At 41.1% G+C, this 27,998-nt stretch overlaps 1 protein-coding gene across 1 annotated transcript; it reads left to right on the forward strand.

Moving 5' to 3' along the window:
• Positions 1–13,147: 13,147 nt before the first annotated feature.
• On the forward strand, positions 13,148–27,993 carry ARF4 (ARF GTPase 4). The gene is made up of 6 exons (XM_070936956.1): positions 13,148–13,560; positions 18,607–18,687; positions 20,875–20,984; positions 22,094–22,165; positions 25,987–26,112; positions 27,001–27,993. The coding sequence occupies exons 1-6, from the start codon at positions 13,494–13,496 to the stop codon at positions 27,085–27,087; spliced, it is 543 nt and encodes a 180-aa protein (XP_070793057.1). The 5' UTR covers positions 13,148–13,493; the 3' UTR covers positions 27,088–27,993.
• The last annotated feature ends 5 nt before the right edge of the window (positions 27,994–27,998 follow it).

Below are 27,998 nucleotides of genomic sequence, written 5' to 3' on the forward strand. Positions count from 1 at the left end.
GTGTTATGTGATAGAAAACCTTTGGTTGCTGTACTTCTGACACTCAAACAACCTCAATAAACTTCTATGCCAGTATTTTTATCTCTATCCCCCTAGTTCGGGGGTGTCAAGCTCATGTCGTCATGGCAGCGTCACGTGATGTATCGCTACTTTTCCCCCTTTTGCTAAACCGGGCGTTGCCAGCACATGACACATTAAGATTATTAATATTGTCATCGTGTCATTTAAACTTTTAAAAAGTATGCCTCAGAGCCTTTAAATTCAAATTGAAAATGTGAGAGGTGACAAGTTTTTTGTGACAGAAAAAAAGAGTAGTAAATCAGCTATGAATATGATGGTTGGAGACCCTTGCCAAAATGGGACCAAATTGCAAAAGATGCGATGGGAAGCAAAAGCTAAGAACATTTAAAAATGGATTCTATATACAAATCTTGTCCTTAAATCTCAATACAGTGGTTGGTGGAACTTTTTTTGGTTATGGCTTCCAAACTTTGCCTCAGAAAATATCACATACAGTATTCTCATTATTTAATTTTCCTCTTGAGTTTTTAAGGGATTTCTAATCCTCTCTGGAAGGAAAAGCCTGATAATAGTAGGTTTTTAATGCCTACAATAATCAGGTTAGTAGATTCCAGAATGAAAGCTGTTTTAAGACTTCATCACTGGCTCTCAGTAAAGTATGCAGGCAGCAACTTGTGATGCAAAAATGACATATGTGACATAAAAATCCTTGCCCTTATGTTCTTGCATCCTAGCATCTCATGCAAGTACATTTGTCCTGGATTTTGTGTAATTTTACATGTTTCATCACTTCTTCCCTTGCTCTGTAAATGCCCAAATTGGTTGTGTTTGTGCTACTTTTTTTTTTTTTTTTGCTTTAATTTATATGCCGCCCTTCTCCGGAGACTCAGGGCGGCTTACAATGCGTTAAGCAATAGCCTTCATACTTTTGTATATTTATACAAAGTCAGTTTATTGCCCCCACAATCTGGGTCCTCATTTTACCTACCTTTGAAAGGATGGAAGGCTGAGTCAACCTTGAACCTGGTGAGATTTGAACTTGCAGTAATTGCAAGCAGCAGGTGTTAATTACAGTGCTTTAGTCCACTGTAATTTTAAATTATCTAACCACAATTGCTAGACCTAAATGAGGTAGCTAATAAATTGGAAACTTAAAAGAGCCATGTGAGGGGAACTGGGCTACATGTTCTCTTATTAAGGTGTCTCGCTGAGCATGTAGTATGATGGACATGTCAACTTGATTAGAGTCCTTCGCCCATTATTGATAATTAGTCCTACCACAAGGATCTTGTATATACTGGATGTTGTGTTCATTTATGTGTGTGAGTGTGCACTTGCCTTTGAGTCAGTGTTGATTCCTGGTGACTGCCTGGACTAGCCCCTGCAGCTTTCTTTTCAAGATTTTGCAGAAGCTGTTTGCTATTGCCTCTTTCCTAGGGCTGAGGAAATTTTCAAATATAGTCTCATATTAACATTTGTCAAACAAAAGTATCAACTGGGCTCTATAACCTGCCAAACCAAAAATAGCCACTGATGGAAGCCTTTGGATTCCCTGGGCAAAGAAGTGAAGGATAAAATCTGCTTGTCTTTTGTGCTGATAGCATTACATCTGCTTTCCATCACGACCACTACCCCAAATTTAGCAACATCAGGTTCAGGAAAATCTGGCAGAGTTCTTATGGTAATCCCCATTGCCTTTTTTTTTGACTGTAATACAAGCAACTTAATGACAGCTCTGGCTTCAGCACAATGGCAACTTGTATATACATTTCAGCTAGATGTTTTCAATTTAAAGCAAGAAAGTATTGGCAGGAAATTCATGATGTTAGGAAGCATGGTTGGTTGTTATTGCTGCACCATTTCCAAAGAATGGAAATTTAATTTTGTTCACACTTCAAATGTGTTTTCCCATTGGGCTGAGTCATGCTCTCCTTAACCACAATACATTTGATTTTGGCTTAAAATGTGTGAACTGACACATTTCACATCATGGTTTATTGCAGAGCATAAATTCAACCACCGACTGGGTTCACATTACAGGCAAAGCCATGATTTAGCATTAACACAGACGAAGGTATTGATTGAATAAAAGTGAGGCAAAAGGCAACAGCTGGTCACAGCAGTGAAAACAAAGTTACAGCAGCAGAGGGAGGGTACTGCCAAAGCAGTAGGGGCATCATTGTAGGCAGCATAACCATCTGGTATGAGCCACATGATCATGTACTTTGTGACAGCATCAGATCATTTAAGTATTACCCTCATAAGACAAAGCCCATCCTCAGGAGTGAGATACATCTCTTTGCCGTGTTCAGAATCAAATTACGCTCTCTCTTTAGGTATGCTGTTATTTTAAAAGAAAGGGAGAAGACTGTGGAGAGAAGCTAAGTAAAGATTACAGGTCCCATCATCCCCAGCAGCCTCCATTTAACATTTGGAATCTCCAAGTAGCTGGACAAGCCAGGAATTTGAAGGAGAGGGTTGTTTGTTTCAGGACTACAGAAATGGGTAAAATGTGTAGCCAGGAATTTGCATTAGGTTTGGTATTTTTGTTTTCTGTATTGTGGTAAATCTTGTTTTTATTTACTTTTGGGCACTCTGTAGAAGACCATTTATACCAAACCATTGCCGTCTTACAATCTGCTTGGAAGGCAGCATTTTCTTTATTTATTTTTACTAATTTGGAAATTGCTGAATTACTACTGTCTGGGAAGCTCTGTAATTATCTTCTTTCACACTGCATGTCTAACTGTTAATAATGTTTTAAAGAGGGTTATTTTTAAAATTGATTTTGTTTATCTCTTCTGAGATTGGTTTCTCTCCCAATGAAAAAGAAAGGGCTGGATCCTCTTAGACTCTATGTTAAATGGTTCAGAGGAGGCACTATTTAATTGATTTCAATTATTTAATTGTTATCTACTTGAACAAATCTAGAAGGCTTGCAATGATACTTTAAAAACCGTCGTGGGACGGTGAGAGCGGCCCGAGAGGAGGAAGGGCGGCGACTGGTTGGAGGCGGCTATGCCAGGATGACGGCAGCGCGGCGGTGACAGCACCCACGTAGGGATCCTCGCCGACCCAAACCGCTCTGGACATGTATTATAGAGGCGGAGAGTGGGCGAGGTGAGGGTGAGGAGGCTGGCGGCAGCAGCAGCAAAGCTGGTGGCGTTGGAAATGGTGGCTGCCGGGACGAGGAAGGAGTCGCCAGAGTCGGTGTGTGGGAGCACTGGAGATGTTGGGTGGCAGCTGCTCGCTTGCTATACTGGGCCTCCTGGGTGATTGGAGGGTGCTGCTTGGCCCCTCGGTCATCCCAGAGACCTCCATGAGGATTTATGGAGGTTGGGCGAGGTGAGCAGTATGGCCATTAGAAAGACCTGGGAGGGGTTGGGGAGAGCCGGACCATGACTGAGGGGTTTTTTCCTCATGGCACTTGCTGCCTCTGCTCTCCTTCTTCTTACCTCCCACCTCCCTAAAGCCTGCTTAAGGCTCCATTAGGGACTAAGCCTATAGGCTGCCCCATATTGCTCCTGCTTGCTGGACAATATCTCCTGGTCAGGTTCCATCTTGACCTCCCTGGATATAGGCCTGTTGATGGTCTCTGCAGACTGAACCTTGTTCTGGACTCTGAGGACTGACTTGTCTCCACTTTCTCCCTCTATTGAATGGAGAGTTACATCTGGGTTGCAAGTCTTGATGGAGTGGGTTTACAGCTGCTGTTTCAATTCCGGCTTTTTGGGACGATCCAGGTTGGCCAGCAACTGTGAAAGGGGGGCTGGGCCACCACTTACCGGATTGAAACAGCGTTTTACTCCTGCCATTCTGTGAGAGGGCGATGAGGTCCCATGAGTTCCATCGAAGTCCGGCATCATGCTCCTTTGGACTGTTACAACATTGAAATTGACCCCCTGGTTATTGGCCATGGGTCATTACCTCCCCCTGATGTCAGATGTATTTGGTGAATGAACTCTGTGCTCTGCGATATTCCCCCCTCTCGCAGGTTTGGCCCTCCTCGTTATCGAGGGCCTATCTTGATGACGGGTTTTGGAACCCCGAGAGATGGCATGCAGCAAAGAAGAGACTGAGGGGTTTTTTAAGTGGGTTTTTAATTAAAATTTTAAGGGGTTCGGGGGGACCAGGGTAATCCACCTGTGTCAAGACCGGGCCCTGCGAGGGGCTGTGGCATTAGGGACACAGGGTCAGATGTTAGGGAGGGGGGCGGGGTTCAACTTAGGGCTGTTCTATCAGTACTGTGAGTGGGAGGGGCAGATATGGTGGAAGCAGGGGGCCATATCATGTTCGGGGAGTGCGCACTCGCTATCTTCGAGTGATTGTGCATTCCGGTCCCCAATGCTTTTCTCGTTCCCCAGGTTGTTCAGATCCTCAGGGCCCGAGCCTCCGGCTGATGTTGTGCAACGCCAGGTCCATGGTAAATAAAGCCCCCCTCATTTACGATCTTATCCAGGAGGGGGGTGCGGACCTGGTGGGTATTATGGAGACCTGGCTGGGCTCAGAAAGGGGGGTGCCCCTTGTTGAAATGTGCCAGCCAGGTTTCCAGGCATTCCATCAGCCAAGGGCTCAGGGAAGGGGCGGGGGGAGTGGCGGTTATTATTAATGAAAGTCTATTTCCGAGGGAGGCCACTGTTCCTCAGATAGCCGGATGTGAGTCCCTCCTTGTGAAGTGGGGCCAGGGAGTGCAAGTGGGCCTGCTGATTGTGTACCTGGCTCCCTGCTATGCAACAGTGGCCCTACCCGAGCTGCCTGACGTGATAGCCGGGGTGGCGGTTGATACCCCCAGGCTTATGGTTATGGGGGATTTCAACCTGCCATCGGTCGGTGAAACGTCTATGGTGGCTCGGGAGTTCATGGCTTCCATGACGGCCTTGGACCTGACCCAGTTAGTTCATGGCCCCACACACATGGGGGGACACACTCTGGATCTGATTTTTGTCTCTGGTCAGTGGCAGAATGATCTAGAAATAGGGGACTTAGTGACCGAGCCCTTGTCATGGTCTGATCATTCACTCCTCCAACTGGACATTCAAACTGCTAACCCTCACTGCAGGGAGACGGAACCGGTTAGCTGGTTCCGTCCCAGGCGCCTGATGGACCCGGATAGGTTCCTGATGGAGTTTGGGCCATTCCCTGAGGCTCTGGCTCACGACTCAACTGAAGAACTAGTGGCGGCCTGGGAGAGGGCGGCCGCTGGGGCTTTGGATCGCGTCATGCCTTTGCGGCCTCTGACCCGGTGCCGTTCTCAATTGGCTCCTTGGTTCTCTGAGGAGTTGAGAGAGATGAAGCGCCGGAAAAGATGCCTGGAGAGCAGTTGGAGGGCCAGCCATTCCGAATCCAATCAAACACTGGTAAGGTCCTATATTAAGACCTACCTAGTGGCGATAAAAGCGGCAAAATGTAATTATTTTTCCGCTCTTATTGCATCATCAGATAATCGCCCGGCCGCCCTGTTTAGGGTGACCCGCTCCCTTCTCCACCTGGGAGCACAGGAAGACCCCTTGCAGGGCAGGGCTGATGATTTTGTGCAATATCTGCATGACAAAATCGCTCAGATTCGGGAGGGTCTGGACTCTGACTGGGTAGATCCGGATGGGATGATGGAGGTGGGTCTTGAGAATGTTAGCTGGGAGGAGTTTGACCTTGTGACTCCTGAGGATGTGGACAGGGTTCTGGGTAGGTTGAACGCGGCCACATGTTTATTGGTCCCGTGCCCCTCCTGGTTGGTGCTGGCTTCCCGGGAGGTTACACGAGGCTGGCTCCAGGGGATTGTCAACGCTTCTCTGAGTGAGGGTTTCTTTCCCGCCGCCTTGAAAGAGGCGGTAGTGAGGCCCCTCCTCAAGAAGCCTTCTCTGGACCCAGCTGTTTTATCAAACTATCGTCCACTCTCCAACCTTCGCTTTGTGGTGAAGGTTGTGGAGAGTGTGGTGGTGCGACAGCTTCCCCAGTAGCTGGATGAAGCAGACTATCTAGATCCATTCCAGTCGGGCTTCATGCCTGGGTATAGCATGGAAATGGCATTGGTCGCATTGGTTGATGATCTCTGGAGGGCTCGGGACAGGGGTTGTTCCTCTGTCCTGGTCCTATTAGATCTCTCAGCGGCTTTTGATACCATCGACCATGGTATCATGCTGCATCGGTTGGAGGGGTTAGGGGTGGGGGGCACCATGTTACGGTGGTTCTCCTTCCTTTCTGACCATACGCAGTCTGTGTTGACAGGGGGGAAGAGGTTGACCCCGAGGCGCCTAGTTTGTGGGTGCCACAGGGGTCGGTCCTCTTGCCTCTCCTGTTCAACATTTATGTGAAGCCGCTGGGTGAGATCATCCGTGGCTTCAGGGTGGATTTCTATCAGTACGTTGATGACACTCAGCTGTACATTTCCACCCCGGTCCACCCCAATGATGCCCTTGACCCGGTGCCTGGAGGCCGTACAGATCTGGATGGGGCGAAACAAGCTCAGGCTCAACCCCTCCAAGACTGAGTGGCTGTGGTTTCTGGCATCCCGTCATAGTCAGTTGGTTCCATCACTGACTATAGTGGGTGAGACCTTGGCCCCCTCAGAGAGGGTTTGCAACTTGGGTGTCCTCCTGGACTCTCAGCTGTCTTTAGAAGATCATCCGACGGCTGTGGCTAGGGGGGCTTTTTATCAGGTTCGCCTGATCCACCAATTGCGCCCCTTTCTGGACCGGGACGCCTTGCACATGGTCACTCACACCCTCATCACTTCCCGTCTGGACTACTGAAACGCTCTCTACATGGGGTTCCCCTTGAAGAGCACCCGGAGGCTCAAGCTGGTCCAGAATGTGGCCGCACGGGTGATTATGGGGGCAACTCGGTGCTCCCATGTAACACCGTTCCTGCGCGAGCTGCACTGGCTCCCAGTGGTCTTCTGGGTGCGATTTAAGGTGTTGGTCGCAACCTTTAAAGCGCTCCATGGCATAGGACCTGGATATATACGAGACCACCTTCTGCCTCCGATAGCCTCCCACCGACCAGTATGCTCCCACAGAGAGGATCTCCTCAGGGTGCCGTCAGTTAGACAGTGTTGACTGGTGACCCCCAGGGGGAGAGCCTTCTCTGTGGGAGCACCTGCCCTCTGGAACGAGCTGCCCCTGGAGATTCATCGGATTTCTGACCTCTGGACCTTCTGCCGCACCCTTAAAACGCTATTATTCCATCAAGCAGGGCTGGCCTAAAATATTATTTTAATGGGTTATTGTGTTTTAGATGATTGGCCAAACTATCTAATAATTTTAAATTGTTTTTAACTTTTATATTGCTGGGTTTTATCTTGACTGTACGCCACCCTAAGTCCCTTTGGGAGAAGGGCGGTATAAAAATTTGATAAATAAATAAATAAATAAATAAATAAATAAACATCCATTAAATCAAAAATATTAAAAATGTTCCATCTTAATATGCAGCTGTCTTTCCAACTCATTCCTCAAAGTGCAAAGTCTTTGCTTGCTTCTTGACAGATAACATTGTAGGGCTGAGTGTAATTAACTATTTCACTCTGAGGGTTCAGATTCCCATCTCCCTGATTTCTCTAAGAATGGGCATTCAGAGGGGGTCTAGGACAACTCATGAAGGCCCACTCACCGTGGTCATCTTGTAGTGGCCAACTCACCATGACAATTTCCATGGACAATTCCATGGGGGATGGGGCAATTCACCACAGCCAACGCACCATGGCCATCTTCAGTGGTGGGTTGCCCCCGGTTTGGACCGATTCGCAAGAACCAGTAGTAAAATCGGGGGGAGGCTCCACCCACTGACCCGGATGTCATCAGAAGTGATTGTGCATGCACAGAAGCTTCTGTGCATGTGGAGAAGAGCGTGAAGGTGCGCAAGTGGGCACGATGCGAACAAGTAGTAAAGGTAAGTAGAACCCACCCCTGGCCATCTTGCCATGTTGATCTCACCGTGGGACAACTCGCCACGGACAATTCCATGCAGGATAAGCTCAATGCGATCAATGTTATCTGCCACTGTCTCTGACATTATTTCCATTTGTGTCAATGGAAACAATGTCAAAAAAAACCAAAACCCAATGGCAGATAACATTGAGCGCATTGAATTTATCTCATGTGGAATTGTCCGTGGCGAGTTGTCCCGTAGTGAGATGGCCAGGACATGATGGCCATGGTGAGTTGGCTGTGATTAATTGCCCCATTCGGCATTCAGAGGATCCTCTGTCTGCCAGATGATGCAGGGTAAGAAGATAGTGTGGAAGATAGCAAGGATCCAAGCCATATACAGCTTCACAGGTACCATCCAACACATTGAATTGGATCCCGGAGTTTGTCCACAATTTATGTTGTTTTTGCAAAAGAGGCCTTATTCTGCTGAATTAGCTAAAAAAATTTCCAGTTTTCAAATATTGATGAGAAAGGCAGTAAAGGCATGAGAACCCAATCTCTCTTGCAGGAGGCAGCCTCAAGGGCTTATGGGAGAGGCAGTTGGAAGTCTCCAACCTTCCACCCTGTGAGCTTCAACATCACTACATCTTTCACTGACTCAGAGGTATTAAAAAGTGGGAGAAACTGAAAAATAATCTGAAGACTTTACATATTTTTTCAAATCTCATCAGGATTTATTAGCTGTATTTTAACAAACCCTAGTAGATTAGATAAACCCTAATAGAGCCTGGCTAGGTGGCTCAGTGACTAAGACGCTGAGCTTGTCAGTCAGGAAGGTTGGCAGTTCAGCAGTTCGAATCCCTAGTGCTGCGTAACGGGGTGAGCTCCCGTTACTTGTCCCAGCTTCTGCCAAACTAGCAGTTCGAAAGCACGTAAAAAGTGCAAGTAGAAAAATAGGGACCACCTTTGATGGGAAGGTAACAGCGTTCCGTGCGCCTTTGGCATTTAGACATGCCAGCCACATGACCACGGAGATGTCTTTGGACAGCGCTGGCTCTTTGGCTTTGAAATGGAGATGAGCACCGCCCCCTAGAGTTGGGAATGACTAGCATATATGTGTGAGGAGAACCTTTACCTTTACCTAATAAATTATCTTTGAGGGTACAATTTTATTCTGGATATATCCCAAATTTTAATTATGTTTTAATTTGTACTTAATGTTTTTACTAGGCCTTTTTATTTCTTCAGCAAAAAGAAGCTTTTTGGCTTAGCAAAGGTCTACAGATACAGGCATAACAGTTCATTTCATTTTGATTTAGCATAATTTATTACTCAAGTTACACATGACAAGTGTGAACATCCTCTTGGTAGCAAAAGTCGCACTTAACACTTTAAGACTGATGAAAACTCTAGAACCACATTTCACATATTGTTGTTATGATTGGTCACATCGTCAGTCAGAGATTTAGACGGTCTGGCATTATTATCCACCTATCAAGTCTTTCCCAAGAATCTGGGATAGGCTGATGTTGTTTGATGATGTTAAAGGTACCATTGCAAGATGTAAGCTTTTCCAAATAAAACTGTCTTTTGTAATTGACTGATGAGGATTTTGTCAATGCTGATGGTGATTCAAGTGGTGCTTTAAATGTTTTAGAATTGCATCCAGGTGTGTTGTTGTTGTTGTTAGCTGCTAGTTTGTTAGCTGGTTTTGGCCTTCCTATGCACTGAGTTCTTTTCAAGAATCTAGATGTATTGGTATAGTATATGTGTGAATCCAAGCAGTGTAGCCTTTTGTAATTGACAGATGGAAATTTTGTCAATGCACATAATTTCTAAGTGCTGACAAGAATTTTTGGTATGAGACCATTGAACTATGGCTGGTTATGCTACAATCTTTCAATTTCAATTCAATTCAAATTTTTCAGTTATTATTTTTGTTGTTGTTATCATCCTGCCTTTCTGGTCAGAGAGAATTCGAGACAATTGTTTTTGATAAATTCTATTTGTTTTTTTAAAGAACAGAAATAATGTAATACCTAGGACATTTTTCATGTTTTCACTTCCAAGTGGTAGGAAATGACCTGTCAATTTTCAGCTGTCATAATCAGAGAGAATGTTAATGGCTGCAAAGGGGAATTCATGGGCTACATGAGCTCTTAGGGCAATAGATTCATCCCTCTTCTTAATTTATGGGTGGTAGTAGTAGCATGAAGCATTAACTGATTTGAAAAAAGCTAAGCAGGGTTGAACCTAGTTAATTCTTATATAGGAGACCACCACGAATCTCAGGACTATGTGCTGGCCTGAGAAGTAGAAAAATAGCCGAGAGGGCAAAAATGTACCATTTCCATATCTATCATCAATAGCCAAGCTTGACCTAAACATATTTTTATCATTTTGTAACATGTAAGGGTCTATAACTACTATGTTGAAAAGTAAGTTCTTTAATGGGGCAAAATTCACTTAACAAATGTCTCAGGGAGAGAAATGTTCGGCTCAGTTGTGGTTGTAAGTCAAGGACCATCTGTATTGAAAGAGAAAAAATAGCAACTGTAGAGGACAGATAAATGAAAAACTCAGCATGTAAGCTTCATTTTAATATGAGGTGATGTTGAAGTAGAACTGATTTGCTCGTTTCTTTTTGCTACAACAGCAATACAAACAACTATAATCCATTATAGGAGAAAACAGATTTGCCTCTGACAAGTTTAATGTTTAAGGCAGAAAGCAGTTTTTGCTAATTTGTTCAGCTGTTTTTCAGATCACGTACTGTTTATTCTGTTCTTCACAATGAATTAACATTAAAGGATATCTACTGAGAAATCTGCCACTGCATAAATTTGTCTCCTCCTTAAAACTAGGGCTGGTTTAAGTAATTTGAGCTATAGGGATGAAGTAACCTCAGGTGAGTATGAATATTTGTATATATATATATATATATATATATATATATATATATATATTTTTTTAATTTGATTTATATGCCGCCCTTCTCCGGAGACTCAGGGCGGCTTACAATGCGTTAAGCAATAGCCTTCATACTTTTGTATATTTATACAAAGTCAGCTTATTGCCCCCACAAACTGGGTCCTCAATTTACCCACCTTAGAAAGGATGGAAGGCTGAGTCGACCTTGAGCCTGGTGAGAATTGAACTCGCAGTAATTGCAGGCAGCTGGATGTTAAATGCTGCCTTAGTAGGAGGCATTAGCCTTCTACGCCACTCAGGCTCCTTATTTGATTATTCTATTATTCCTTATTCTACGCCACTCCTAATTTGATCGTTAAGTTTATATACAGTATTTTTGGGAGATAGATAATGAAAACTTTGTAATCGTGAGCAACCACTGCAATTCAAAGACAAATAATAACTATATTTGATCGGTTAGATGATGAAATGTTTTGATTAACAATTTAGACTAGGTTTGTAGACATTGGTAGTTTATATGTCTTATATTGCAATTCTAAATACATGTGCTTGATATTCTGCTAAACTCATCAAGACTTTCAGTAAGTTCAATGTTTGCTTTGGGCTAAACAGAAGTTATTTTCTTTTTAGACTAAAGAATCATCATTATCAAACAAATAGACATCTCAAAAAATAATTCTCAATAAACTTCATATCAGTACAACTCACACATAATGGTGTACACAGTATAAACTTTTTGTAAAAAGATTGACAGTATTTCAGATATCATAGCTCTTTAAAGAATTGGTTTGTTTCCAACATCTGTGGAAGATGAGAGTGCTCATACTAGACTAGCTTGGGATATTATTCTTGAAGAAGACGAAGGACAATACAGCTTTCTCTTATGTATATTGTACATGAGAGCATCTGTCACCAGATGGGGATAACAATGTGGGGTGAACAGCTCTGAATCTTCAGTTCACCGGAAGTGGTTGGTTCATTCTGTTCTAATGGTAAAGTTTCACCCTTGTGATCTAATTTCTTCCCTAGTGAATCTCAATTACTAGTGGATAGATGAATAATTAATGTACCGGTATATAAAGGTAAGGAAAGCTAGTTTGGCACAGTTAACATGCCAAGCTAGAAACCAGATTTTGAGTTCTAGTTCTGCTTTAGGCACAGCTTTGGCCCACTCATTCTCAGCTCTAAGAGGCAATGGCAAACCACTTCCAACAAAACTTGCCAAGAAAGTTGGAGAGACTAGTCCCGTGATGGTGAATCTATGGCACATGTGCCAGAGGTGGTACGCAGAGCCCTCTCTGATAGCACGTGAGCCGTCGCCCCAGTTCAGCTCCACTGCGTATACGTGCGCACCTCCCGCTGGCCAGCTGGTCTTTGGGTCTCTGCCACGCATGTGCGGAGGGCAGGGGGCATGCGAGGGGGCTGTATGTGCATGAGGGGGCTGTGCGTGCATGCACACGGGGCAGGGCACGTGCAGGGGGCTACATGCGCATGTGGGAGTTGGGATGCACATGGGGGTACGTGCATGCACAGGGGCGGGGCACACTGCACATTGCATTTTGGGGGTTCAGACACACGTGAGCGATTTGGGTACTCAGTCCGGAAAAGGTTAGCCATCACTAGACTAGTCCAAGCAGTTTTCAGGAGTCTGCAGATTCAAAGGTAAAGAACAAAAAATGAATATAAAAGTAAAGGAACCATAGGGGTCAAGTTCACCCAGGAATGTCAGTATCAGAACTGTGTGCACACATTCATTGATAGATAGGCTCCTAATTTTCTCCCAAATTTTTCTTGATTTAAAGCAGTTTTTGTTACTGCTGTTGATAGTCCAATAGACCTTTGCTGATCTACAATGAATCCCTCCCAGACGATTTCCTTTCATCACATGAGACTCGGAGTGGCTGGAATCTAAAGCGTCATCATCCAGTTTCATCACCAGATCTGTTACTTGTAAGAATTAAACCCGTGGCAGCTGAAACTACTCTACCTTTGTTCAAGGCACTACAAACCGGAAGTAGGCCTCGAGCTTCGCCTAGGAAGACTATGCCTCCCAGTACACATTGCAGCAGAAGAAAAAAAAAACAAAACCCGGAAGAGCCGTTCGGAAAGGGTTTTTAAAAAAGGAAACTACTACAGTCCCCAGCATGCCCCGCGTCACATTCCATTTGGAAAAGCTAAACCTCCGGATTTCTCGAGAACTATTTTTCCCGTCGTGCCTCATAGCCTAAGACTCAAGCTTTTCAAGGCGGCTTGCTAGCCAGGGGAATCCCGGGAATTGTAGTCTTTTTTTTTTTTTCCCTTCGCGAGCCTGGTTTCAAAGTTCGTGGGGGCGGCGCCGCGGTGAGGATGTGGCGGGCGTGACGCGTTTCTGTCCGCGTTGGAGCCGGGGCGGTCGTGACGTGGCAGAGCGAGCGAGCGAAGAAGAGCGAACCAGGCTCCCCCGGACGCAGACAGAGCAGCCTCGGTGTAGCGGACGCCGCGAGCTCCTTTCAGCGCCCCGCGGTAGCCTCAGCGCCCTCCGGAGAGGAAAGCAGCGAAGGAAAGGAAGCGAGCAGGAGGGACCGGCGTTCGGGTCGCTTGCCTCCTGCCTTTCCCCCCACCCCACCCCTCTTCGACGCGGCCAGCGCCATCCCGCTCGCTCCTTGCGCCGCAGCGCCCCAGCCGGGAGCCGCCATGGGCCTCACCATCTCCTCGCTCTTCTCACGTCTCTTCGGCAAGAAGCAGATGCGCATCCTCATGGGTGAGAGGCGCGAACTCGCCCTATCCCGCACCCGGCGATACCAGCCTTTCCTCCCGGGCAGCCTGCGGCGGCCCCACCCCGGGTATATAGCGGGCGGCCCAGCGCGTCGCTCGGGAGACCGGGCTGCTTCCCCGCCGCGCTCGAGTCCCCCCACGTAGCCGGAGGGCGGGGGAGGCTTTGGGTGGGTTGCTGCTGCTGCTGCTGCTACTGCTTGGCGGGGTTTCGAACGCCTCGTCTGGGCGGCAGGGGCGCAACTTAGGCCGGAGGCGAAGGAAGGAAGCGGCCGCCGAGTCTTTTCGGGGAGGCCTGAGCCGCCGAAAGAGAAAGGGGGAAAAAATGGGGAGAGAGAAAGAAGAAGCGTGGCGGGGTGGAGGCTTCGGGTGGTGAGAGCTTCGAGGATCTTCCTTAAGGAATCCACCATGGAAGGAGGTTTAGGTCAAGGCGATTTATCTCCAGCCCCCCCACTCCCCACACCTTCTTCCCCGGAGGCCCCGGCCAGGATGTGGTTTGTTTTCCGTGCGATGGGGCTTCTCTTCCTGTGTTTCAAAATAAGTCTTTAGGTCCGATCCTTTGCAAAAAGCCCTCGTGGTTGCTAGGGCTCCTTTTGTAAAAACAAGCCTTTGTTTTATTTTCGCTCAATCCTAATTTTCTTCCGCGTCAGGAAGAAGGTTAGAATAAAAGTGAAAAGAGAGGAGAAGGTGCCCTGATACTTAATAGACAATTGGATCAAGGTCGCTTATGGTTCTCCCCTCCCCACCCTTTTTTTCCCCCCTTCTTTTTTCCTCTGACCTCTTCTCACATCGTTTGTAATTGCAAGGGCTTAAGTTGAAATGTTAACTGTACAAATGAATCAGTGTATGAAGCTGGACTTTTAGCACATATATTTTTAGTATTTGCTGTTGGGAGATGGGTTTTAAACGGAGATACTAAAAATACTTTTTAGGTATTGACCTGAATAACAAGGGAAAAAAAGCAGATGGGCACAGAAAGATACATAAAACTATTATATATAGGCTGACAGCCTACAATATTAGTTTGAGAATTTGCCCTAAATATATAGTTGCTGTTCTAAAATAGCCATGGTTTTGAACTGTATCTCTCCAAGTCAGGTAAAATGAGTAAGTATTTGTATTTGAAATTGTGTGACTGATGTGAAAAGATTTTATTTCAAATTGCAGAATTGTACTTTCTCTTAACAGTTTCTGTTATCCTTGTGTAGCTAAGGATAACATTATTTTGTTGGTTTCTTCATCTAAGCTTAATTTAAAAAAATACATATTTCGGCTGCCTGAAGATGTTCAGAAAATGTTGTATACATATAAATTTTTAGTGGGTTATGAATAGTAAGGTAAGCAGGATTGCAGAAACCCAGCATATGTTCTGAATCTTGTTTAATATATATCTTAATTCTAACTGGAAAAAATGAAAATATGGCCTAGTTTGATTTATGTGTCTCCTTGCACTAAAAGCCAGAAGAGAATTTTGGAAGTTTCAAGTTTTAGATTTAAACTAGTTTCAGTTTATAATTGAAACTACAGTATTATATGACAAATTTAAATGAGATTTTTCTGGCTGCATGTTTCAGTACTAAAAGTGCCGCCTTCCTTGGCTAGTTGTTATGTTAACAAGATTTGAAAACAGCATGGTTTGTTGTACAAAATTAAACTATGCAGATCCAATACATTCAACTTACAACCACAATTGACCCCAAAATTTATGTGAGAAATTTGAGTTTTATAATATTTTATGACTCTTGCCACATTTGTTAAATGAATCACTGCAGTCTTAAATTAGTAACCTGGTTGTTATGTGGATCTGGTTTCCCCATTGACTTTGCTTGTCAAAAGGTGATCACATGACCCTGGGATGTGATCCTGCAAGGATCATAAATGTGAATCAGTTGTCAAGCATCAGAATGTAAATCACGTGACCATGGGGATGCTGCAACGGTCGCAAATCTGAAAAATGGTCATAGTGAACTGTTGTAAGTCAAGGACTACCTGTATTGGACACAGCAACAGATTTCTGTTTATTCATCCAGTGAAGGATGCATTAGACTTTCTTGCGCATACAGTACAGAAAGTGAGAGAGTACTGAGAACGTGCTCTTTCATGGACATTGTAAGTCAGGTGTATCAGTTTGACTTTCATTTGCTGATGAAACCCTGATCCCAGGGTTGGTTTTTTTTTTTTTTAACATTTCATATTAATTCTGCATGATTCCAAAACATGTATTTACCACAGAAATACCAAGAAATTATTAAAATTTTTATATACAGTAGTTGCAAAGAGAGTTAAAACCATTTTAGGGTTCGGTTGTCCGTCTCCCTCTCCTGCCCCCCAAATTCTCTTCCAGCAAAATTTGGAATGTTATATAAAAAGACCAAAACTCAAGAAAACTATTTCTTCTGTCAATAAAGAATGGTATATTTTACAAATTGGGTTAAGCATTTTAGTGCCTATCTGAATTTTGCAGTACAATAGGGTATGTTGGAATTGTCTCACAGGGGTCCAGTGCGTGTGAAAACAACAACCTAGAGTTCACACAACCAAACTTCCTTTTCTCTCCCTGTTCTCTGACCTAGGCAGCATCAGAGGGTTGAGTGGTCCCTTTGAACAAAGCAAGCTACATTATATAGGGAGATATAGTTGGAAAATCATTCTACAATCATTGGATATTATCAATGCTTGGTTTTATTATAGCACATATTATAACAACTATTATAGTCATTATTGATATTATAGTATTACTGATTTTATTACTAAAGTGCCAGTCTTTAAGAAATGTTTTAATCGTTTTATTAAATCCTCTAAAAATGCTCAACCGTAATTTTTCCTATACAGCTTCACCTTAACTGTTTCAGATGTTTTCAACAATGATAAAGTTCTTCCTGTTAATCATCTATTTTAAATATATTATAAAGTATTTCAATCAGTGATAGTACCCTAGATAAGAATCTTCATTTTAGCCCGTAGTATATTTTTCACTTTGGTAAGTAAGAATGTTAAGATAAAAGATGTAGTTTCAGAAGTTTAGCTGCCATGAAAAAAGCATAGTTTTTTAAAATTTGTGGTGACATCTCTAAAGGCCTTTTCCCCTTTTCTTCTTGAGAAAGTTGTATATCTGATTTCTGGCTGTGGGACAGTGTTATCACACCATTTTCAATTCTCTTTCAGAGCTGTTCATTTCTCTCCCAAATTCTAACCTCCACCCCGCTTATGTAGTATTTTCTATTTTTAAATATATTTTTTCCAAATTAAAAGCCCCATGCATTAGATTTATATAAGCGTGGAAAACTTGCTTTATATATCCTTAACTGATCAAAAAGCAAAGTGTACCATTCCCATTTCTATTCCCATGCACCTCACAAACTATGAAATTCTGAGAAACATTTCTTATAAAAATATAGCATAAAAAAACTTAAAGGCCCAGTGCCTTATTTGATTTGGTGAGAAAGATTCAGAAGTCTTTTTGTTGAGCAAAATATAGCCTTATTTCTTATTTCCACTTGAAATTCACCAAATAGAAGGGAAGAAATAAAAATATTCCAATTTATGGTCTACCTTACAGGGATATAGCAGTGCTCTATCTGAGAGAGAAATGATTAAGCCTAAAGTTTGTATCCCAAAAGTATAAAATTTCATATGAAACCTTGGCTTAAATCTTAAAACTTGTAACATGAATTTTCCTCTCCCCTTTTCACCTTGCAAATTCCATGTAGCTTCAACATTTGGAAGGTTCATACAGAATCTGCTTGGTTTGTTTATGACAATCTGTGCTTTGTACTGCATACTTCTCATTATACCCCTAAGCATTTGGGGGTGCATAAGTCTGCAGAGGAAAGAAGACAATATACAGTCTTTTTCAATTACAGTTCTTGGGATCCCCAGCATGCTTACTAAATAATTATGAAATGCTATGTGTAAAAAGAAGCATAATTCCCAAGCTAATTCTTAGCATTCTGCTGTATTACAAAATATCTCACATCTCTCAAGGATGGCAACACCTAATGCAAAAGTTTGTGAGTTCTTGAGCTTCATTTCTTTATGCAAAATTGTGTTTTTTGTATTATTTTAATATCTAATATATTTCAGCTTCAAACTGAAACTGCATTATTACAGTATTGTACTTATAAGTATTTATAAGATATCTGCTTTGTATTACTGCATTTTTCTAAATAAGGCTCAGAATGCATATTTACTTTTATTTAACAAAAACCTATGTAAAAATGTCTATTTTTTTAAAAAAGGTTAATTGGAAAACTCTTAAGACTAACAAATTATAGTTACTCAGTACAGAGTATAACTCATGTGAATTTGAACTTTATAGTAACATGTATTTCAATAATACTATTTGTTTTAAGGGAAAAACACTATTTTAGTATACTTCTGTAAATCTTGTATTTTTCTACAAGTATGCTAATATTTCCTCCCCTCCCCATGATTCTATTTCAAAGATGCTAGCTTTTCTTTTCTGATACTGATGTTGCAGGAAGAGCTATGGAGAGGTTTTTCTTTTCCTATAGTGAATGAAATTTTTATCAGTGTTGATTGGCATATATTATTTGTTGTCCACTTTTATTCAGATTTGCCAACTGCCAGTTCAGAGTTCAGTTTAGAGTCTCCAGTGTTGAGACTTTGGGAACCTTCTATTTGAGAATCAAAATGATACAAAGCTGAATATTTCAGATGACCTAGAGGCAAAAAAAAATAGTATTACAAGCTATATTGAATACCAGATATAGTGAACCAGAATTAATGGTCAGAACTCTTGCTTATGATATTTAACTCTTTTGGTTAAGCAGCTGGTCTGGAAGTGAGGAGACAGGTTACAAATCTCAAAATAGGAATTACAAAGTGAAGAGAGAAAATAAATGTTATTTCCATTATATATTTAGTTAGAGTACAATTATGATACAACACACCTTGGGAGATGGACAAGGTACATTTACAGGATAGAAAATCTATGTTGAAAAAACACACGTGGCTGAACCTATTGTAAAAAGTGTGAAGAGTGAAAATTGGCTTTATTGTTTTTTCCCCCTAGTTGGCTTGGATGCAGCTGGAAAAACCACAATTCTCTATAAACTCAAGTTAGGAGAGATTGTCACTACAATTCCAACAATTGGTAAGAACATAGGAATACATTAATTTGTTAATATTATTGACAATGTTCATTAAATTTAGGTTTCTAGGGGAATTGCAGTTTGTCACAGTATAGGCTTGAATGAAATTTTTATATTATTACACTCTTTATGGTACATTATTACTGAGTTCATAAATTTTGTCTAAAGATACTTGCTTTGAGGAATAATCCCAACAAAGAGAAATTCTGGAGCCAGAGATGAAAGTGTACCAATACACCATTTTTCCTGCTAGTTGTTTATTTTATTGTTTAAAGATCAACTTTATTCATGATATTCAGATAAAAGAAACCCAAAGAAACCAACATTGAAAAATGTTCTACAAGCCAAGATAAAAACTCAAGAAGAAATCTTTGTTCAAATTCTTCTTCTAGCACTATAATTTTTAAAAAGTGACTAAACAAATTATGTTGTACTTTTAGCTCTTTGTGAATATACACTGCTCAAAAAAATAAAGGGAACACTTAAAACAACACAATGTAACTCCAAGTCAATCACACTTCTGTGAAATCAAACTGTCCACTTAGGTAGCAACACTGATTGACAATCAATTTCACATGCTGTTGTGCAAATGGAATAGACAATAGGTGGAAAGCATAGGCAGTGAGCAAGACATCCCCAATAAAGGGGTGGTTCTGCAGGTGGTGACCACAGACCACTTCTCAGTTCCTATGCTTTCTGGCTGATGGTTTGGTCACTTTTGAATGCTGGCGGTGCTGTCACTCTAGTGGTAGCATGAGACGGAGTCTACAACCCACACAAGTGGCTCAGGTAGTGCAGCTCATCCAGGATGGCACATCAATGCAAGCTGTGGCAAGGAAGTTTGCTGTGTCTGTCAGCGTAGTGTCCAGAGCACGGAGGCGCTACCAGGAGACAGGCCAGTACATCAGGAGACATGGAGGAGGCCGTAGAAGGGCAACAACCTAGCATCAGGACCCCTACCTCCGCCTTTGTGCAAGGAGGGACAGGAGGAGCACTGCCAGAGCCCTGCAAAATGACCTCCAGCAGGCCACAAATGTGCATGTGGCTGTTCAAACTGTCAGAAATAGACTCCATGAGGGTGGTATGAGGGCCCGACGTCCACAGGTGGGGGTTGTGCTTACAGCCCAACACCGTGCAAGACGTTTGGCATTTGCCAGAGAACACCAAAATTGGCAACTTCGCCACTGGTGCCCTGTGGTCTTCACAGATGAAAGCAGGTTCACACTGAGCACATGTGACAGACGTGACAGGGTTTGGAGATGCCGTGGAGAATGTTCTGCTGCCTGCAACATCCTCCAGCATGACCGGTTTGGCAGTGGGTCAGTAATGGTGTGGGGTGGCATTTCTTTGGAGGGCCGCACAGCCCTCCATGTGCTCACCAGAGGTAGCCTGACTGCCATTAGGTACCAAGATGAGATCCTCAGACCCCTTGTGAGACCAGGGGTGCGGTTGGCCCTGGGTTCCTCCTAATGCATGACAGTGCAAGACCTCATGTGGCTGGAGTGTGTCAGCAGTTCCTGTAAGACTAAGGCATTGATGCTATGGACTGGCCCGCCCGTTCCCCAGACCTGAATCCAATTGGGCACATCTGGGACATCATGTCTCACTCCATCCACCAACGCCACGTTGCACCACAGACTGTTCAGGAGTTGGGGGATGCTTTAGTCCAGGTGTGGGAGGAGATCCCTCAGGAGACTATCCGCCACCTCATCAGGAGCATGCCCAGGCATTGTAGGGAGGTCATACAGGCACGTGGAGGCCACACACACTACTGAGCCTCATTTTGACTTGTTTTAAGGACATTACATCAAAGTTGGATCAGCCTATAGTGTTTTTTTCCACTTTAATTTTAAGTGTAACTCCACATCCAGACCTCCATGGGTTGATAAATTTGATTTCCATTGATAATTGTGTGATTTTGTTGTCAGCACATTCAACTATGTAATGAACAAAGTATTTACTAAGAATATTTCATTCATTCAGATCTAGGATGTCTTATTTTTGTGTTCCCTTTATTTTTTTGAGCAGTGTATTTTGTTTTTGTCAGGTTTATATAATACCATCCCCACACGTACTTCAATCAGCTCTTTAAGCATTGAAATGTCCTTAAAACTGGCTAGTTTGAATAATACTGCAGTTTGTTTTTAATTGTTATTTCTGATAGTTATAATTTTCTTATTTTTGTTTAGGCTTTAATGTGGAAACAGTAGAATATAAAAATATTTGTTTCACTGTTTGGGACGTTGGTGGTCAAGATAAAATTAGACCACTCTGGAGGCATTATTTTCAGAACACACAGGTAATTCCTAACAAGTTATTTTTTAAACACTCATTGAATTAATGACTCTCAGTTATTTAGGATTTAAATAATATCCTTAATTTGCTTTATTTCATGGTGCTATGTAAATTTTTTAATGTATTTTTAATTAACTGAATTCTTTTATGTTTGTTTTTATTAATTTATTTATCTGTACTTGTTTATTGTTGGGGATGGGGTCCTATAGCTAAAACCAGTACAAAAAGTGTTTTGAATGTTAATCTCATCCATTGAATAAGATTATGTTTCTCCAGAAGCCAGCATGACAGGTCAAGGTTTAAGGACTTTATCTGTGATGTCCTCATTGCAAACTGTAGTTAGGTAAGACATAGGTCCCTTGGACTTACGATTCTGTAAGGCTGAAGAATTAACTACAACAGTGTGGCTGTATAGATACTTGGTTCCCGGCATTTCCCAAATGGTTGGGAATGGAAAAGGCAGCATATAGTAGCTATCTCATGTCACTTACACAGTTATTTTCATGAGCTGTGCTCCTCTTCCAATCTTATGAAACATACAAGGTGAGCTGAGGCATTGGACATTGTTTCCATTCCTTTGCATCAGAGGGCAGACTGTTAAGTATAGTTCTCTATGGCAGTATCCCCACACAGCAAAATTGTTTTGCTTAATGGAGAAATTTATTTATTGTTTATTTTCCGGAGACTTAGGGTGGCTTACAATGCGTTAAGCAATAGCCTTCATACTTTTGTATATACCTGCTTAGTAGGGCTTTCGGGGGCCCCCTAAGTGGTGTTCTTTTTTATACAAAGTCAGCTTATTGCCCCCACAATCCGGGTCCTCATTTTACCTACCTCGAAAGGATGGAAAGCTGAGTCAACCTTAAGCCTGGTGAGATTTGAACTTGCAGTAATTGCAGGCAGCTGGTGCTATTTAACAGCACTTTAGTCTGTTGCGCCACCAAGGCTCATCAATAGATTGCATGTCAGGAGAAAAGCTTGATACTTTGCATGGTTTCACATTTGAAACTTTGTTTTGGAGGTAAAGATATATGGAATCACGGTAGACTTGACTTGAATCTTTTTATTTATTATTGTCTCACCATATTAATCAATTCTTTCCCCCCACCCCAGGGCCTCATTTTTGTGGTAGATAGCAATGACAGAGAGAGAATTCAAGAAGCAGCAGAAGAACTGCAGAAAATGGTAACTTTTAATCAGAATATGAACATTTTCTATGCCAGTGTGACAACAGAGTTTCTTTTAAAAATATTAAAACTGGAATATAAAATAACAAAAAAAATCAAATATGATGTTCAGAGACATTTTTACATGTTTTAGGGCTATGAAAATAATTAGGTAGAGATGTTTCAGAATACATGAAATGCAAGCATATCATCTGCCTGCAACTCTAAGGTTACATATATGCAGTTGGCTTGGAGACCAAATATTATATAAAGCATAGGGGAAAAAAATAGAAATTGTAAACATAAGGAATTAAGGACACAAGATAAGAAAATGAAAGGGGATTACTGTTGAACCTAGTTCATACCAACCCTACTTGCTATACCACTTCATAAGTTTCTGTCCTTGTAAATCATCCACTGTATCCAGACCCTTCTTTGCCTTTTAGTCTTCAAACATCTTGCCTCCCTCTTGTCAATTGCATACAGCCATGTTCTTGCTCCTCACGTTCTGTTAAGTCCTCAATGGTTCATTTATTTTGCCATTCAGTCGTAATCATTCACAGTGATGACCAAACTACTATTTTTTCCCTATTGGCTACATGTTATTATATTCAACTACAATAATTCATTCTTGACTCTTTTTCTCTTGTTTTACTGCACACAATTCCTAAGTGATCCAGTCCCACAGCATTCAGTCTACTTTTATGCTTCTCCTGGCATAAAAAGTAGATGCAAATATGTATTTATTCAAAGTAGTTTTCACTTTTTTGGAGACACATTTTGTGCAGTAGAGTCTCTGTTACATTTCTACTAGCATTTGTACATCTTGAGATCTCTTTATCCATTTTTTCCATTTTTAATAGGCATTCTACCAAGGTACCCAAACTCAATCAATTGCTCCTACTTGTCACCATTGATGTATCGCTTGGATTTATTTATATCACTTTCTGTTGTTCCTGGATATTTCATTTATTCATCAAATGTAAAGCTGCCTGACTTCCTAAAGATTCTAGGAGGCATACAACATTAAAAACACCAATATCACTTTTTCAGATTCATTTTCCTTGTTATATATCACTTATCTAATATTTTCTGCAAACCGTTTAAATTCTCAGCCAGCAACATGGCATCTGAATACAAAGATACATGCTCATTCATATTCCTACATGACATGCTTCTAACATCTCTCAGCATTCTTTAGAAATTTACCCATAAATACCTTAACAGTCAAGAGAGCTTCCCTTGCTTCTGGTTCAGGGTTGAGCCTTTTGAGATGCTGTCCATTTAATACTAATACTTTATTTCTTTTATATACAGATCTTATAATGTTCAATATATGACCTCTAGCCTCCCAACCACACATTCACATAAGATGCTCTCTCTATGAATGTCCAATAAACTTTCATTCTCACCTGAGTACATTTTTCATCGAATTCATTTCCTAATTCAGAAAACTAGTTGGCATACCTCATGCCCAGCACAAAGCCAGACAGTATTTGGCTCAGTGTCACCCTTAGTACCATTTCAGTCAGAATTCTGCCAAGCACCTTCCCTGGGACACTTAACCAACTAATCCTCCCTGTAGTTTTTGCATTCACACTTGCTCTCTTTTCCTTTTGCAAAGAAACAATAATAGATTCTCCCAAATTTAAGATATAGCTAAAGCCTTTATTCATATGGAAAATCAATTGCGCAGTCATTCTGTATCAATATTTCAACATTTATCCAGCCACACTGCTTATACCTGCAACTGCTATTTTTTCAACCTAGTTATTTTTTTAAATTTTCTTTTCATCATTTTTTTCTCAGCTAATAATAGTTTTCTCGTTTTGATTCCTGACTTCAGTGTATCATTCTTCCCATTCAAATCTCTAAAATGTTCCTGACATTTCCTCATTTCATTTTCTCTCAGAATATTTCATAATCTTATATATTTTGGTATGGTCTCTTGATTTAGTTCACCCACTTCCAAAACCATGTTTGTTTTTATCACATTTCTCAGCATTGTTCTAATTCTTTTAATTTTTTGCTTTGCTTTCTTTGCAGATGCTTTTTTCTCTCTGCAATTTGTATCTTTTCTTATTCAATTTGTGGCAATAATTATCATATTTTTTTTTTCATTCACAGTTTCTTTATTTGGGTCTTCTAAGAACGTAAAGTTGTTTTCAATGCCCAGAACCATTTGTTTGAGATGGGCACCCACATACAATGAATGAATGAATCACCCTTTTTCATTTTTCTTGTGCAGAGAACTCCTCACGTTTCTGTGGCACACTGTAATATAATTCTTTACACACAATTTCTAATGTCTTCCCATCCTGTCTCATATTCAGAACCTTTCGTCACCATTGTGCTACCAGTAAATATATTACTTATTTATTTATTAGTCCAATTTGTATGCCGCCCTTCTCCGTAGACTCAGGGCAGCTTACAATTGCATTATAGCAATAGCCTGCATACTTTTTTTATATACCTGCTTATTAGGGCTTTCGGCCCCCCCAAGCGGTGTTGTTCTATACAAAGTTGGCTTATTGCCCCCACAATCCGGGTCCTTAATTTACCTATCTCGAAAGGATGGAAGGCTGAGTCAACCTTGAGCCTGGTGAGATTCAAACTTGCACTAATTGCAGGCAGCTGGCAGCTAAGTGCTAGCACTTAACAGCACTTTAGTCTGCTGCACCACCGAGGCTCTAAAATCTCTAAATCTCTGACTTTCATTCAAAAACAAATTAACTGTGCTTTTCAGTCACTTCCTTTTCCATGTGTACACTTGAATATATCTGTGCTTAAACTGTGTATTTAAAACATTCTGCTCAGCAAGTACTATCCCATCATCATTCTCAAAGATTCAAATTCTGTGCCTTTTCAATCTATTTCTATCACTTAACCGAAGAGTTAACATTAACGTTTCCCCAAATGTGTCACTGCTTGTCGTCATTCCCCCTGACCCAGAGTGCAACATTCTAAGCTGTAGGTTACTACCATCATTCAGGACTCATACCTCAAATTCAGACTTCTATCCTTTTTTTTCCATTTGTAATTAAACCTGCAGTATTGCTTCCCAGCATTTATTGTCAATCTACAAGATCAGATACCTTCATATTCTTGTTCTCTTAACTTCAGATATACAATGTACCTATTCTTTCATTCACTCATTTTATTAGTTAGTAGTTTACACTCTTCATAATTAACTTCTCTTTCATTCCAAGTTGTCATCTTTCATCTGCCATTGTTGTCACCAAAGGAACCATAGATGTTGACATCTGGTTTTCATCATAGCTTTGGTCAATTGGAATTTTTCCATAACTATTTTCAGTAATTCAGAAGTATGGACTAGATTACCAGCCTTTGTTTTAGCCATGGCAAGTGTAACATTATATGCTAATAGTAAGAATGGCACAATCAGTTTTGGCATGTTTTGTTTATTTACGATAAAATTATACTTCCAGGAGCTATTTTATCATAGTGTACCATTTCTCATCTGACTATTGAGTAGTAGTAGTAGTAGTAGTAGTAGTAGTAGTAGTAATTGTTATTATTAGATATCCCACCTTTTTATTTGTGCGTGTGTGAACAAAAGGTAGCGAATATATCCATGATTTCTGCCTATTTTCTCCTCAGAACAACAACATGAGGTGGGTTGGGTTGAGATATGGTGTTTGGCACTTTAGTTGCCACAGCAAATTAGCTTTCTGTGAGAATTTGATCACCTTTGTTTCTGAATACCATTTGGGGAAATAAAGGAAAAATACAGCCAGTGCAGTTGTCTTCTTCCTTGTAGGTTTTTGCTTGTAAGAAACGTCAAAAGACGGAAGTTATCATGTGTTTTTTTTCTTCCAGCTTCAAGAAGATGAGTTGAGAGATGCGGTGCTGCTTATCTTTGCAAACAAACAAGACTTGCCAAATGCCATGGCAATCAGTGAAATGACAGATAAACTAGGCCTTCAGTCCCTGCGTAATAGAACTGTAAGTACTGAAATTTTCTACATTCAGTGAAACTTCTGAATGAAAAGCTGACATTTGGTGTAAGTATTTGTGTTCATCATGTGGGGCAATGTTTTCCTATTTTCCTCAGAAAACAACACCCCAATGTCTATAAGTGGTACTTGATACTGCAAAGAGAGATTTAAGTGTTTTAGTCAACCCATGACTTCCCCCCCCCATGTATAAATGTCTGCCCACTATAGATTCAGATCTTTGATTGCAGCCCATCAGAGATTTCTGAACTTCTGTTTCAGCTGTCAACATTAGCTGTTCTAAGGGGAGTTAATACTTTAATGGGTGAAATATAACAACAAATTTCTCAGCTGAATTGTAATTCTATTTTTAGAGAGAGAAATATTGTATTTTCTATGCTAAGAAAGAAATGATTGATAATTAAGATAAGATTATAATTAAGACAATTATCATAACATAATTGTAGTTATGTTTAGCAATATTTAAATTTGTGTTTCTTTTAGGACTGATTTTGTTGTTGATATTATATATAATCATTTTAGCAAGGGCTATCTTTATATTCATCTGTAATCATTCTGGCCTATTGGGGAAGGAAGAATACTATAAAAATGAAATAAGTTATTTGATTCATTCAAGTTAAAACTTATGCTGTCTTTGACTATAATTCTGCATAAAAGGTCTCCTTAGAAATTAGTAATTGCTAGAGATGATAGCAGTACAGAAATTGATTGCATTTGCCTTCTTCTAGGATGTTTTTTTGACACCACTGCCTATGTTCTGATTTAGAATTGCTTAATATAGTGGGAGACATGGGAATTTGTCCTGGATTTCAGAATTGAAATGTGTTCTCAAGAACAGTACTGAATATTAAAAATATCACTTCCTTCTGTTTTACAGTGGTATGTTCAGGCTACCTGTGCTACACAAGGTACTGGTCTATACGAGGGACTTGATTGGCTGTCAAATGAGCTATCAAAGCGTTAACTGCAACTGGATGACTCGCACCAAGGACACGTTTGATATAAGTGGTCTAGGCTTGTTACATCAAAATTAGCTGCATCTTGGTTATTATACAGTATCTGGAACTGATTTGGGCAGGATATTACAGCATTTTTACTTATTTTGTTGCCAATTATTGTTCTCCAAGCTATGTTGCCAAGGTAACACTAGGCTTGGATTAAAGAGAAACTCCTTAATTTGGAAAAAAGTGTATCTTTTGATTTTTCCTTTTGTTGTTAGCCTAAATGCCTGAATATAGTTGTGACTTTGAAATCTATTGAATGCTTATTGAGCCCCAATTCAATTAAGTATATTTAAGACCCCTCTTATCTCTAAGTTACCAATCCTTGTTTCATTCCATAAGACAGTCTGCTGACTTAATCTAGCATTCCATTTATATTTATTTCTTTCCCTTATAAAAACACTTCCTGATGTTGCCAAGAATCTTCTAAAACACTATTCAAATCTTCTGCACTGAGGAACATTTTATTAAACCCCCCCTTCCAATTGACCCACATTTGCCTTTGTGTGAACTCAGCCTGATAATACTTACTGTGCTGGTTGCAACAAGCTCATTGGAGTCTTTAAATATTCAGCAGATTGTCTTTTTTTTTCTTTTTGCATGTTGCTTTCAGTATCAGCCTGTTTTGCCCAGTGTATAATAGTTCTGCTAAAGTTTTACTGTTTATTGGTGAACATATCTTCATGAAGAGATTTTGAAAATTCTTCAGACTTGATGGATTAATTTCTTTATAACCTATTCAGAATTATTCCTAATTAAAATGATAAAAATGTATAGCTTTGTTGTATGCTCCTTGAATCTTACGTTTGTGGAACTGATAATATGAATGTGTGACAGATTCTTTTTCAATAAACGGAGTTTTTTCTGTACCTTG

The sequence above is a fragment of the Pituophis catenifer genome, unplaced genomic scaffold (genome assembly GCF_029215685.1).
Source record: "Pituophis catenifer annectens isolate HBS135680 unplaced genomic scaffold, rPitCat1.0.hap2 SCAF_2, whole genome shotgun sequence".
Classification (NCBI taxonomy): domain Eukaryota; kingdom Metazoa; phylum Chordata; class Lepidosauria; order Squamata; family Colubridae; genus Pituophis; species Pituophis catenifer.